Source organism: Polyodon spathula, chromosome 1 (assembly GCF_017654505.1).
Source record: "Polyodon spathula isolate WHYD16114869_AA chromosome 1, ASM1765450v1, whole genome shotgun sequence".
Taxonomy (NCBI): Eukaryota; Metazoa; Chordata; class Actinopteri; order Acipenseriformes; family Polyodontidae; genus Polyodon; species Polyodon spathula.
The window spans coordinates 58833095-58846212 of record NC_054534.1 but is presented as its reverse complement, the minus strand read 5'-3'; the positions used below and the strand labels follow the sequence as shown (position 1 = coordinate 58846212).

General features: G+C 39.8%; 1 protein-coding gene across 1 annotated transcript in view; it reads right to left on the bottom strand.

The window, feature by feature from the left end:
• Positions 1 to 13118, bottom strand: part of tusc3 (tumor suppressor candidate 3) — a 111264-nt gene that overhangs the window by 45276 nt on the left and 52870 nt on the right. Inside the window, exons 5-6 of the mRNA XM_041258471.1 lie at positions 11890 to 12030; positions 11710 to 11799 (exon numbers count right to left, since the gene is read on the bottom strand). Coding sequence (XP_041114405.1) covers positions 11710 to 11799; positions 11890 to 12030 — 231 coding nt within the window. The remainder of the gene's footprint in view (positions 1 to 11709; positions 11800 to 11889; positions 12031 to 13118) is intronic.

Here is a 13118-nt window from a genome sequence, read left to right as displayed (position 1 = left end):
TGTTGTTTTACATATCAGTGTGTTGCACCAAATGAGGCTCCTTCTAAACTAAATGTCTGCGAGTCCAGCTTTTTAGTTTCTTGTTAACAGTGTTAATGCTTTAAAATGCTAGTAAATGTGTTTATCTTGTGGATCTGAGACGACGCACATAGACAAGAGGCAACAGAGGATGTGGAAGATAAATATAATGCACACAGACGCCTAACCCGTGGGGGCTGGGGGGGTCAAACTATATATATATATTTTTCCCCTCCACTTTTTCCGTTAATTATTTATGTATTATACTTTGTTGTGTTTGGTATTGGTTTGCTTTAAAATAAAATATAAAAATGGAAAAGTATTCAGAGGATGGGCCACATTTATAAACAATCACAATACATTCTCCCTACACCAACATATCAGTTTGAACCAAGGTCTGTACCGTGGCTAACGTTAGCTAACAGAAAGAAAAACATCAACTGTGAACTCAGCAGGCGGTCAGGAGAGTCGACTGCACAAAATATTAATACTTAAATATAGACATTTTTTTTTTTTTATTTGTAACTCGCAAAAATATCTGAAGGAAGAGTGAATATAAAACCATTATTAAAAGAAAAATGGTAAGGAAGAGAGTATCAGACCGTTATTAAAAATGATTGACCAGGAAAAAGGACACAAAGATCTGAAAGCTTGCTTTGTTTTATTTTGCTGCTTGAAATCAACAACAAGACGGACTGAAGCAACTAGCCAGTAGCTGTGCATCTGAGAAGGTCCCTTAGCATCTAGCCCTTAACGTTGCACACATATCAAAATAGAAACCATGAGTGGTGGCTGGACTTGATTTCTGACTATGGACGCTTGTTGTGGACCATTGAGAGTGGCTGATGCCCAGTTGCTGTTCGGAATGTCAGCTGTGGTGACCGGAACTGCTGAACCTGAAGAAATGGTGGCCATGATTGGAGTGGCAAATACTGGCTTTAAGTATTGGAGAAGCAACCCGTTTGTCCATACAGAAATGGCGGCCATGATTGGAGTGGCAAATACTGGATTGAAGTAGTGGAGAAGCAATCCGTTTGTCCATATCGTTGAGCAGTGTATTAATTGAGATGGCGATGGAGTGAATGAGGGGCTTCATGTCCTCCAAATATTATGATAGCCTAATATCTGCTATTAGCTGCTGTGTTGCTGCTACTATTTCATGTATTATGTTACTATCATGTATTATGCACTTTTCACTATTTAATGTAATTTTTATTTTTATTTTTTTACTGTATGTCATGCATTATGCACTTCTCTGCATTTAAAGTTATTGATTTTGTTCTTGTTACTGCATCTTGTAAAGAGCTTTGTGATGGTGGTCCATTATGAAAGGCGCTATTTAAAATAAAAATTGATTGATTGATTGATTGATTATGAATACAAAGGATGAGTTTGGGAATGTCTCCTGGTTGCTGCAGTGCTGTGCTGAGAACTGAAGCCTGTCCTGGGACTCTGTGTGAGCGAGTTTGCGGAAGTGTGTTTGTGAGAAGGAGGCAACGTGGATGAAGCAGATATAAAGGTTCCATTATTATTGAGATTTAAAATAGCTGCTCCAGAGACTGAGCCTGCTTGCTGGGGCAGCAGGTCTGGGTGCTGGGTAGAGGTCTGCATTAAAAGTAGACGGTCCATTGGAGAAATGAGTAAGATATTTTGAGAAGAATCAGGCAGGGAGGGTTTCTGCAACGTATGCAAAAAAGCAAAACACAAGAGAAGGAACACAGATTGTGACGTGGCTTAAATAGGCAGATAGATTTGATAGGCAGGAAGAAAATAGGAGATGAGCTGCTCCAGCTCCTGTCCCCGAACTCCACTTTAAAGTTAACATGTAATGTATCATCTCCTTTTTAAAATCAAGTTTATGTCTTTTCAATTTCATGCATGCATGCATACACTGCAATAAAGAATGAGGACAGCTTACTGCTTTCTTGGATTTTAAGATTATTTAAGATGACAATTATTTCTTTAATAGGAAACCAAACCATATTGCCCTATGCAATTTAAAAGTTGTGGTTCTGACTACTACAACATTTTCATATTAGCATATCAACAAAAAAAAAAGATCATGTAAAACTTTTTTTTTTTTTTTTTTTTTTAAGATGTTGAATGAAATTTGTTAACACTAGAAGCGCCAGAATTTCTAAACTACCTGGAAGCGCCATTTTAACTGGCAGCTTTTTAAACAGCTGTACTATGATAATGAAAGACAAATGATTGTAATAAAACTTTTATTTATGAACATCAAATCCAACATTGCATAGCAGAAACACAATATTGATCGTATTTGCTTTAGTAAAAGTCGACCTTGTGTAAAAGAGATTTGGGTACAATTTTTTTTTTTTTTAATTTGTTACTGAAACAGAGATGGTAAGTTTAGTGTAATAAAACAAAAAAATAACCCCTGACATCAAAACTGTTATTAGAGTAGACTTCAGGTGTTAGTTTCCTTATTTATATGTATTTGATATCCTGACGGCGTTTGCAAAAATAACAATTTTATAAAGCACTTCTACCTAGAACAGCAGTACATGATGGTTTTTTTTTTGTTTGTTTTTTTGTATAGCCTACAATGGTATTATTTTAGTATGCAAGCCCCACCCCCAGTTCCTTCTTAGCCCGCATGGAAGTATATATTTCAATGGAATGTGGGAGGTGTTGTGGTCCGGCTGTACAGCTGCTTCTGTGATTTACGTGACAGCTCTGGATGTAAACAAACATTGATTTTAAAAAAAAAAAACATTTTTTATTTATACACAGACAATGTCACTGAATCGTTTGCGCCAAAACTTCAGATGTGTTGATTTGAGAGAAATTAGAAGAGTTTGCTCTGGCAACAAGGGCAGCAAGGATTTGCCCACAACAATCGATGTGCTGCTGTTTCTCAAAGAAACACTATGCTGCATGGTTGCACAATTGAAAAGGTAACGTTATTATGATTATTATTGCTTTATTATATTATTATTATTATTATTACTACTACTACATGCATGTCAGCTTTTGAAAATACAAAATCGGGAGTGTAGATCGGGGACCGCGAGGGGTGGGGGGGGCAGGGTGAGGGTGCATGGCTAAGTACTGTATGTGAACTTGCCTCGAGCGCTGAATGCATGCCTGTCACGGGGCTCCCCTGTGTCCTAAACCCTGCTAGGTATAGACAGGGATTGCATTGAAGAGCCCTTGACGCATTTTTGGTGGACACACAACTTCATCCATCCTAAAATGTTGGCAGACCCAACTGGCTATGTCAGGTGTCAATTGCATGAAATGGTCATAAGAAACACACATCCCCATGCAGAAGAGTGTGTCAAAGAGGTTTCTGTTATGTGTGACAGCATGGATCTTCAGTGCAATGTACAGTGGACGTGGTGTTTCACGGTCATGATTGTGACCAACTGTACCAGAGGAATCCACAGCTCATGGGTGTTTCACACTGTTGAACATGAGGAGCTGAGATATGGAGAGAGCTGCCATTGTGTTGGAAGTTGTGACAACCTGAGTTTAATGCGTGATTTTTGGACGCTCTTTTATCATGTCACAAAAGCCAACATGGATGGTACTACAGCATCTTGCCGGGATTCTTGCTTGAATGATCCATCAATGAGAACTTTCTGCTGAACATTTCTCTGCACAAGCTGCCCGTGCCAAACGCATTGCATCACTATCATGGTCACCTGCCTTCCTAAGAGCACCACCAATGTCGTCATCCAATGCGAGAAACACACCTTCCCCTGTGAATGTGCCCTTAGATCAGGAAACACAGATTGTAATCTGACTTGCAGTCTGATAGTGTGAATTCGGCCCTCAACAACAGCACCCACCCAAAACAGGCCTTGCATATGTGTGCCAGATCAGCTAGCTGGAAGACTAGGGAAACTGATTCTTCCATGAGAACTTTTCCATGTAGGACACTAACTGATACATCTGCTGATCACTAACTTACATAAAGGTAAGAACGCTTCATTGTGTTTATGTTTACTGTCATGCTGGTTGTGTGATGTTGAGTTGAGGGGATACATCTATTATTATATGATAGTGTTTTTTGCTCATGACCCCTCCCATGTAAATTATTTTAGGTTTAAGTGTAGTAGAGTCTACCAGGATGTGGCGTTTTGCCATGGTGATAGGGGAGGAGAGGGAACCAACACCACAGCTGAAGTGTTTGCAGGAGTGCAAAAGAGATTCACCTGCAGCATATAAGCATAGCATAACAGTGTTAGTATAGTACTGCATTGTAGTGGCCCAGAAGTGTAAAACACAATTAGAAAAAATATCAAATAAATATTCTGGAGAACAAAAAAAAAAAAAAATTGTGTCCTCAAAATATTTTTTTGTGTTTTTTTTTTTAAATATTATTTATGTTTTAAAAATATTTATTTGTGTTTTTAAAAATATTTGTTGTAAAAATATATTTTGAGTTTTAAAAATATTTGTGTTCTAAAAATATTTAAATTCCGTTTTGCACTTCTATGCAAGTTGAAAATACTGATTAACTCTCGTGGCCATTATTATGATACATGTGGCAGCTTCTACATCATTATGACAACAATATACACTCTGTGGGACAGAATATCACCATAATTCTCATAAAAGTAGTTTTCATTGAAACATATATGTTATGATGCAGCGTACAGACAATTGTAAATCAGCATTGTTCAAGGTCATTGACCTCTCAATTTAAATACATGTTAAACCTCACCTTTGAAAATAATCTGTAGATGCTTGCAGGACACAAACACAGAAACCCACACAACGACTGTGTAATTTAGGGAGTTGATGATGTTATGACACATGGTTCTAAAATAGCAAATTATCATTGTACGAGGTCACTGACCTGTCACGGTCATCAGAGGTCAAATCCAAGATGACTCCACGTCTGAAAATATATCTTAGGGTATGTAGAAACACTGTAGAAAATGTCGTGCTTTATGTCATGCTTTATCATAAAATGCACAATACTTGTGCAATAATACTGTACTATTTTAGCCTCAAAGTTCTTAACACAGAACTCCGCCCCTTCAACTCGATTGGTTAAACGTTGTGTTGACGTAACGCAGCTGTCACGTGGTTAAAAGATTTTTTTTTTTTTTCACCCAGCAACAAGCAAGTGATCTAGTCTGTTAGAAGCGCAATCAATCCTAATTGCTAAAGGCACAGTAGCATTTGCAAGATGGGCGGATCGGGTTTTTTCCAGCTGGGCAGCGACAGCCACTTTGCTGGGGGGCCCGTCTGGCTAAAAAAGCCTTGGGAGAACCTTGCTGCATTAATATGGGGCATAACTAGGCTTTAGGGATGTCACGGTATACCGGTTTTGCGGTATACCACGGTATAAACTGCCATGGTTTTGAAACAAAAAACATTTTTCTATACCATTGAAATCAATACAATATAGCTGACAATTTAGTCTGGGCTTTGTAATAAAATTAAAATTATTGTAAAAGAACGTATTATATACTCATGTCGACTGCTGAAACACCAATGAAAGTCATTCTACACATCATCATCTTCATATTATTATTATTATTATTATTATTATTATTATTATTATTGTAGCAATCCCGGTTCCCGCAGGCAAGTGCCTCACACAGGGCGAGGCAATCCACACAAAGAGGCAGAGGGCGGGAACGAAACCGGGACCTCTTGCACTAAAGCATAGCGCTGATACCACTGCACAAAAGAGGCACGTATGCATGTACTTCAGATTGTACACAACAAAAATAAATGAGATCTCACCTAAAATAGAATTAAGTGAATGCTTTTCTGTATAGTACAGTAATATCCAGTTGCACACCATTGATGCAGAATGTAAATATGTCGCCATGGAGAACATAGTAGAGGCTTATACAGTACCTTTTATTTTCTATTATTTAGTATGCATGTCTTGGCAGTGCCACACTAGCACACCGACATCTAGTATAGACAGTGCATCTTGAGCTGCATGGCAGTGACTTATTATTAGCATATGACAAAATAAAAAAAATAAAAAAAAACTATGATCAGCTACTCACAGCTCCTCTTCTGGGGTCAGGCATACAATGTTTCAGCTGCAGTTACAAAGACAAAGACTTTCACAGCAGAACCAGGTCATGTTTTACTTGTAACACCCCTTTGTCCAAAGCTCATCCAATAATGATGGCTTACATAGGGAAGGTCAAGGAAAGGCGATAACAGCAGAAAATGTTATCAATACCATTTTCCTCTACAAATATACATCGTCCCGTTGTCTGCCACAATAACCTCAGCAAAACAATGGACTCCAAAAGTTTGCAAGATATAGAACTGTTTGAACTGAGGACAGTATGTCTAGAAAAACATGCAGAAAACTGCTTATGGTGTTACTCGCTCTGTAGATGCAAGAGCCACATTAAATGAGAAAAGGCCATAACAGACACCACTGAGAAGATAGATATCACACATGGTAACAGAGTGCCAGAAATGTGTTCGCTCCCTGCCCTGAGCCTGACACTGCAGCATAACCAGTTTAACCCTGTGCTGTAACCCACATTAAAGAGCTTAACCAAAAAAAGAGACAACATTTTCTGTATTTACTCACTCCAGAACCTTCCTCCACTTTTGGCTAGAAGCCTACTTAAGAGGTCAGAAAGAATTTTCGGTGCACAAATCAAACAGCACATAAATGACACAGAATCAGCAGTACAGGTGTAGAACTAGAGACACTAAATCTGCAGCACTGCAGTTTCAATTTCTGCAAGTCGCTTTTGGGTATTGGAATGAGGTTAGAGGCATGCAGGTTATCTTCTTGGCCTGATTAGAAAGTTACTGACAGCTCATCATTTTCATGATTAAAAAAGCTGCAAGAACAGCAAAATAAAGCAATCATTTTGCACAACAAGACCCCAATTAAGGTACAGAATAAACGTTGAGACAATAGTATTCACAGCAGAAAAGCTATGACACCATAGCAGTAACTTAAAGGGCCAGGTAAACAGAATAAGCATGCATTTAATAGACCTAGTAATGTAGCCAGAACCAAGCATATTCTACATTAACTGAAGTATATAGCATTTATTTTAGGTGTACAGTAAAATAAGCAGCAGTTATAAGCCTTTTAACCTACATCAGAAATCTAAATGGCCCTCAAGTTAGGAAGCTGTCCACCCCCAGTTTAGAAAAAAAATAGTTTAATAGAAAATCAACTTATTTGTCACACAATCTGCAATCAAAGTGCTTAATGCAATACATACTAAAGCAGTATCTGCATACAACAGCGAACTTACTCTTCCCTTTCAACTTCAAAATGTAATCATTACCGAATGGGTATTTATGTGGTGCAGTCTTGCCCACCCCCAAGGGTAGAAATGACTGCATGCGCAGATCTCAGTGCCATTTTTCCTTTCAAGAACTGACCTGACAAGACAGCCTATTCAGATAAGTACTTGTTACTTTTCTGCTATAGATTTTTGCTTTCATTGTGTTTTACACAAGTTATATGTGACATTAAAAATAACCACTCTATTAGTTTTACTAATTACACGTATTTGTGCATTACAGCCTGTTTGTTACATTCTGCTACGGTCTTGTGCCCCACGTGAAGCAGCGGCTTGAGTCACTCCTTCCCAGAGATTAAGCAACGTAAGTCGGCTGACTTTGTGCTCTCCCCCTGCCTGCAATAGCTCCGGCTGGAGTTATTTTAGACCTGTCTGCAGCGTGTGCTATGGTACACGTGTAGTGACAGTAGCTGCTAGGTTCAGCAGTGCTGTGCAGGACCAAGAGGCTGCTTCAGTTGTGGTTGTTGCAATCTCTACCAGAGCATCCTGAAGCCGTTTTGGCGACAGATTTTGCACTATTACGAGGGAGGTTAGTCACTCTAACAAGCAGGCTTCCCTCAGTCTCATGTGACTACTGACCAAGTGGTTTTGCCAGTAGTTTGCACAGGTGGGGATCCCTGTACAATGCTACCCATGGTAACTGGAAACCGGTGGAACCATACCTGTACCAAGGTAACCGACTCGGTCCGTTCCCAATTAGGTACCATACCGTACCAAATACCAACCTGGTGCTAAAGTCACCCGGTGCTTTTATCCCTGCGACACATGCAAGGCCAGTCCCTGCCTGTTGAGGACAAACACGTCAGATGCTTTTCCAGCCTGGGGCCAGAGCATGCAAAGGAGGCACTGGTGAACCGTAGTTTCTGCAAGTTTTGTGCACATTCCTCCAAGCGCATGCTGGAAAAATGTCTCTACAGAGTGCTCTGCATCTCTCACTCCTGCACAGCGCTCTTCCCCATCACACTCTGGTAGAGAGGTGACTGTGTCCTCACCCCATGGCTCTGTGCCAAGGGAGAGTAGAAGACGCATCTGGGAAAGTAGCCCACACAGGAAGTCGTCTTCACTGTCTTCATCCTCCTCTGCCTCTCCTTCTCTTCCCCGAGGAAGAGGAGTCCACATTCCAAGTGATCGGCAGATGGAGAAGCTCTGGGCAGCAGTTTCCCACCAAGGAATGGTGCTCGCAGAGTTACTGTATAAACGTTCGGCGCCACCTACCCCGCTTGTCTACTTGGGGGTGTCCCAGGGGGCTACCATCACAGATTCATGGCACAATGACGCGCTCTTGCTTGCCGCCTCTGAGAAGGTGGCGAACAAGAGCTGGCGTTCCAGTCTCATGATGTGGAGTCAGATAACACATCCCCTGCAGTTAAGCTGTCCCTGACAGTAGAGCTTCTACCACTGATCAAGAGGCCCATTGGAGTCTTGCAAGTGCCCTGGCCTACAGAACATTAGACAAGGCAGTCCGTCTTTGATTACGAGGCTAGCACGTAATCCAGTTGTCCTGGGGTCACCCTATATTTGTGAACGGTGCCTGGCCCAATTTCCACCAGTGGAGGCTTCAATTGTAGCATTAATACAGGCACCTGATTTAGCACTCCTGTCCAAGGACGCTGTCTGCCCCAACAAACAGGGCCGATCCTCAAGTGTGCCTATTCAGCCAGTGCATTTGCCACACAGCTGGGCAACTTTAATAGTATTCTGGTAGCCTACCAGTCCTATTTGCTGAGGTCACTCTGACAGCCACAGGCCATCATCCACCACAACTGCATGAGTTGCGCCTGGTTATTAAGACCCTGCTCCGTCTGTCAAAATTGAACAGGCAGGTTGTAGGTAGAAACCTGGCTGCGCTGTTAGTTGCACGCAGGCAGCTTGGGCTTTCCCAGGCACACGTGCCTGACAGGGACAAAGCACAGCTGTTGGATGCACCTATTACACCAGGGAATTCCTTTGGTCCCATAGTAGATGAGATGCTGCAGCACTCTCACCGCGAGCAGTAATTCATTGACTTTCTCCCCAGGAGCTCACTTCCTGGTGGGGCAATTTTTGAAAGGAGCTCGGTGGCTTCAGCCGCCTATGAAGGATATTGTTCCTCACTGGAGGCTTAACGGTGCTTGATGCACTCCTGAAGCCTCCATTTAAGCCTGCCAGGATGTGAGTGGCGTGGGAATAACTAAATGTCCAAATCAGAGGGTATATTTACACAGAAAGTCAGTATCGTGTGGGGATCATACGGCTGGTTTTTAGTTCCAAACAAAAAGGTTTCACAAAAATAAATAATACTGTGATCCACAAGTGCACGGGTTAAAGGAGTGTGCAAAGGAAAGTGCTCCAGGTGCGGGTACAGCTTGCGGTAGTGTGGCAGGAGCTCTGGGTGTACGTGCTGGTCAGGTTACGCTCTGTACAAATTCTGCTTTTTTGCCAAAGACTATCTCGCCATTTCATGTCAACCAGTCTGTGGAATTGGAGGATTTCCATCCCCCTCCTTTTCGGCTCCATATCCTCTTTCCAGAGTGGGCCCTAGCATATTATGTTGACAGGACAAAAAGTTGGAGGCAGTCCAAACAATTTGTCTGCTATGGGGCACAGTCCCATGTTCAAGCCCTGTCTAAGCAGAGGCTGTCCAAATGGATAGCAGACACAGTCAGGACTGCCTGTGAACAAGGCAACTTGCCGCGGCACGAAAAGATCACTGCCCATTCCACCAGGGGCATGACAACCGTGTGTGCTTTAGTCCAGGGTGCATCTGTCAAAGACATTTGCAGTGCAGCGGTGTGGGCTACTCCCCATACCTTTACGAGGTTCTATAGACTCAACTGAGTTTCTCACTCAATTGTTTAGCCCTAGCCACTTACTGGTGTTCCGAATAGTAGCGCACATGGCAGCCTCGGCTTAGCTTTGCAGCATCCGGTCGTGCAGCAATCAAGCTGTTGCGACAGCTTCTGTATACTGACCCATTCAGTTACATTTGGTTACATTTCATACTTGAAAGGGAACGTTAGGTTATCATTATAACCCTGGTGCCTTACAACGCCTTATATCATGTCAACCCATCCCCCGTCGTGCCTTAATGCTTCAATGCTGTGTGCTTACAGGTTCTGATCCCTGATGATGAGATCTGGTTAAAAGCTCTACTGTATGACCAACTGACTTTTTTGTGTAGCGGTAAAGACGAAGGCTGTAAATATGTGTTTAATCGATTGAACATGTAAACCTTTTGTTTAAATGGTTGTTTACTGTTTAAACCATTTTTTTTTTTTGGGGGGGGGGGGGGGGGGGGTAGCCTTGATTTAGTATTTATTTTCATCTTTGTATTTTACTATTGTATTTTTTACCAATCCTACATTGAATACTGCATGTGCAAATGAATTACAGTGACTAATAATGCATCAATTTATTTAAAGGAATAACATTTTTTAATAATAATACATGCAAGATCCCCATGAAAACAGAACATGTTCATTTAAACATTTAGTAAAAATACTATTTTCTTTTTTCATTTCTTTTTGATTACCGTTTTAAATGGTTAAACAGCTATGCAGATTTACCATGCAGTTCAGTTCAGTTTTATCAACTATAGCAAATTCTTTTGGGGTAAAAAGGTGATCAGCACACAAACACTCTGCTTCAGAGAGTGCCAATTTCAGAATTTTCATTAACTAATGCACATTAAGGTAATTGTGAGTTTTTGCTGTACATTTTCACTTGAAAGCCTGCCAACAAAGCACGCAACAACAAAGTACAATACATTCAAAACATTTACAGCAGCTGACCACATTCTTCACCGGGCGGGGCAGGGCACTATTATTGGTAGGGTTTGGATTGTTCACCACATGCTTTATTGCAATTAAAATACAGAAAGGGGGTGGTTTTACACCAAAAAAATAATTAATTTATTAAAAATGTTATGTATTGAGAAAAACATTTTCTAAAATCAGTTTCCTGATAATACTCCATGACCTCACCCCACAATCATGTACTCAATCTAACAATTACTTCAATGTAAGTTCACTGCACATTATTATTTCCATTTCTATAGCAAGCAAAAAAAAAAAAAAAAAAAAAAAAGTAAAAAAAAAAAAAAAAAAAAAACCACACATGAAAATAATAAATCTAAAGGGAAGTCTGCTTTTTTTTTTTTCCTTTTTCTGTATGAGTTTTATATAAATCAGTATTTAAAAAAAATATTATTATTGTTTCTCAATTACTTAAATATGATGACCAGGGTTATCACATACTGCACAAATACAGATCTAGAAACTATCCCCTTTCAAAAGCAACAAGGAAATAACAAACGCCATGGTTAATTTAAAAAATAAAAGGTAAAAAAAAAATAAAAAAAATTGCCTAACAAATTGAAGTACAGTAAAATTTATACACTGCTTTGAAAAATCTAAAGTTGTTCTCTTACCACTTGTCCATTCTGCGGGTTCTTATGTGCATACGGAGGCCCACGTATGTGATTCCACATCTGTCCTGATGTCATGGCAAACACCACACACTAAAAAATATAAGACAAAGGCTAGTAAATCAATCCTCTTTAATATTTAAAAACACAGAAAATGTTACTGCATACAAAATGCTTACACACCAGAGCTGCCATTCCCCAGCCAGTCTTATTGTAAATAAACTCCAGGTTGTTTCTTCTCAGGTAAAGCAAACCACCAACTAGAGACACCAGAAGAGCCAGTGCAATAGTACCTGAATAGTTTGGAGGTCTAAACACTCGGATCTGGTGTGTAAAAAAAAAAAAAAAAAAAAAAATTTCATCATTTGATCAAGCACATACTTAATTTAACATACCTCACAAAATTGCCAAAACCGTCACTGTAAAAATCATATTTTCTATATCTCAGTTCTACCTACGACCGAAGCATTGTTTGTTTTGTTTGTTACATGTTTGTTTGTTTCTTGCAGAGAAGGAGTAAGGGCCAGAAGCCAACACTACAAAGCCAGCCCACACCCATTAGCACTTCCTTCACTGTACAGCATGGACACTCTCCACGATTCCCCAGATTAGAAAACCACTATTTCGTGCACTGTGGACGTGGATTGGGGATTATTTGTGTGTATTTTTGTTTGAGCTTTCAAGTCTTTATTGCTGGTAGAGGGGAGGTGGCTCTCTTTGTTTATGTTTTTGGAAGAAATGTGTGTATATATAGTCAAAAATGTCACCCTCCACTTCTTATAACCATATTCAAATGTCCCTGCCAGCATATAACAGTCAAAGGGCTTTGGTTATTATTACACTACAGTTAATATCACTCACATTTAACAGAAATAAAAATAAAATGATTACAAGGAGTATGTTGATGTACACAGTTTTGAAACATTCAATGTAACACAATATAGAATACATAACATAACAGTGTATGTGTACCATTCATTTCCTTATGTATTGTCTATATTTAAAATACTTATTAATGAACGTTATTTTAAATCAAGGCAATACCTAGTACTATATTTGAGTCCCACAACATGTTTGTTGTATTAAATATGTGTTGCATTTTGTGTTTTAATACCAGGTTATTGGTTAACACCTGATGAAAACAGCTCAAGAGGTATGCACAGTCCCTGCAAAGTGATATTAAAACATGGTTATCTGTAAATGTCTTTTTACACTGTTTCTTTTTAACTCACTCACTCACAAAAAAAAAACATAAATCTCAAACAGTTGCCCATAGTGCAAGGCAATCATAGCATACACTTTCTAAAATGTCATCACTCACTATTTGAATATCAAACAAAGGTTTGAAGAAGAGGTCTTAAGAGCATGACTTTTGTCAGCTTAAAAAAGCACAGTTTTGAAAGTTCACACTA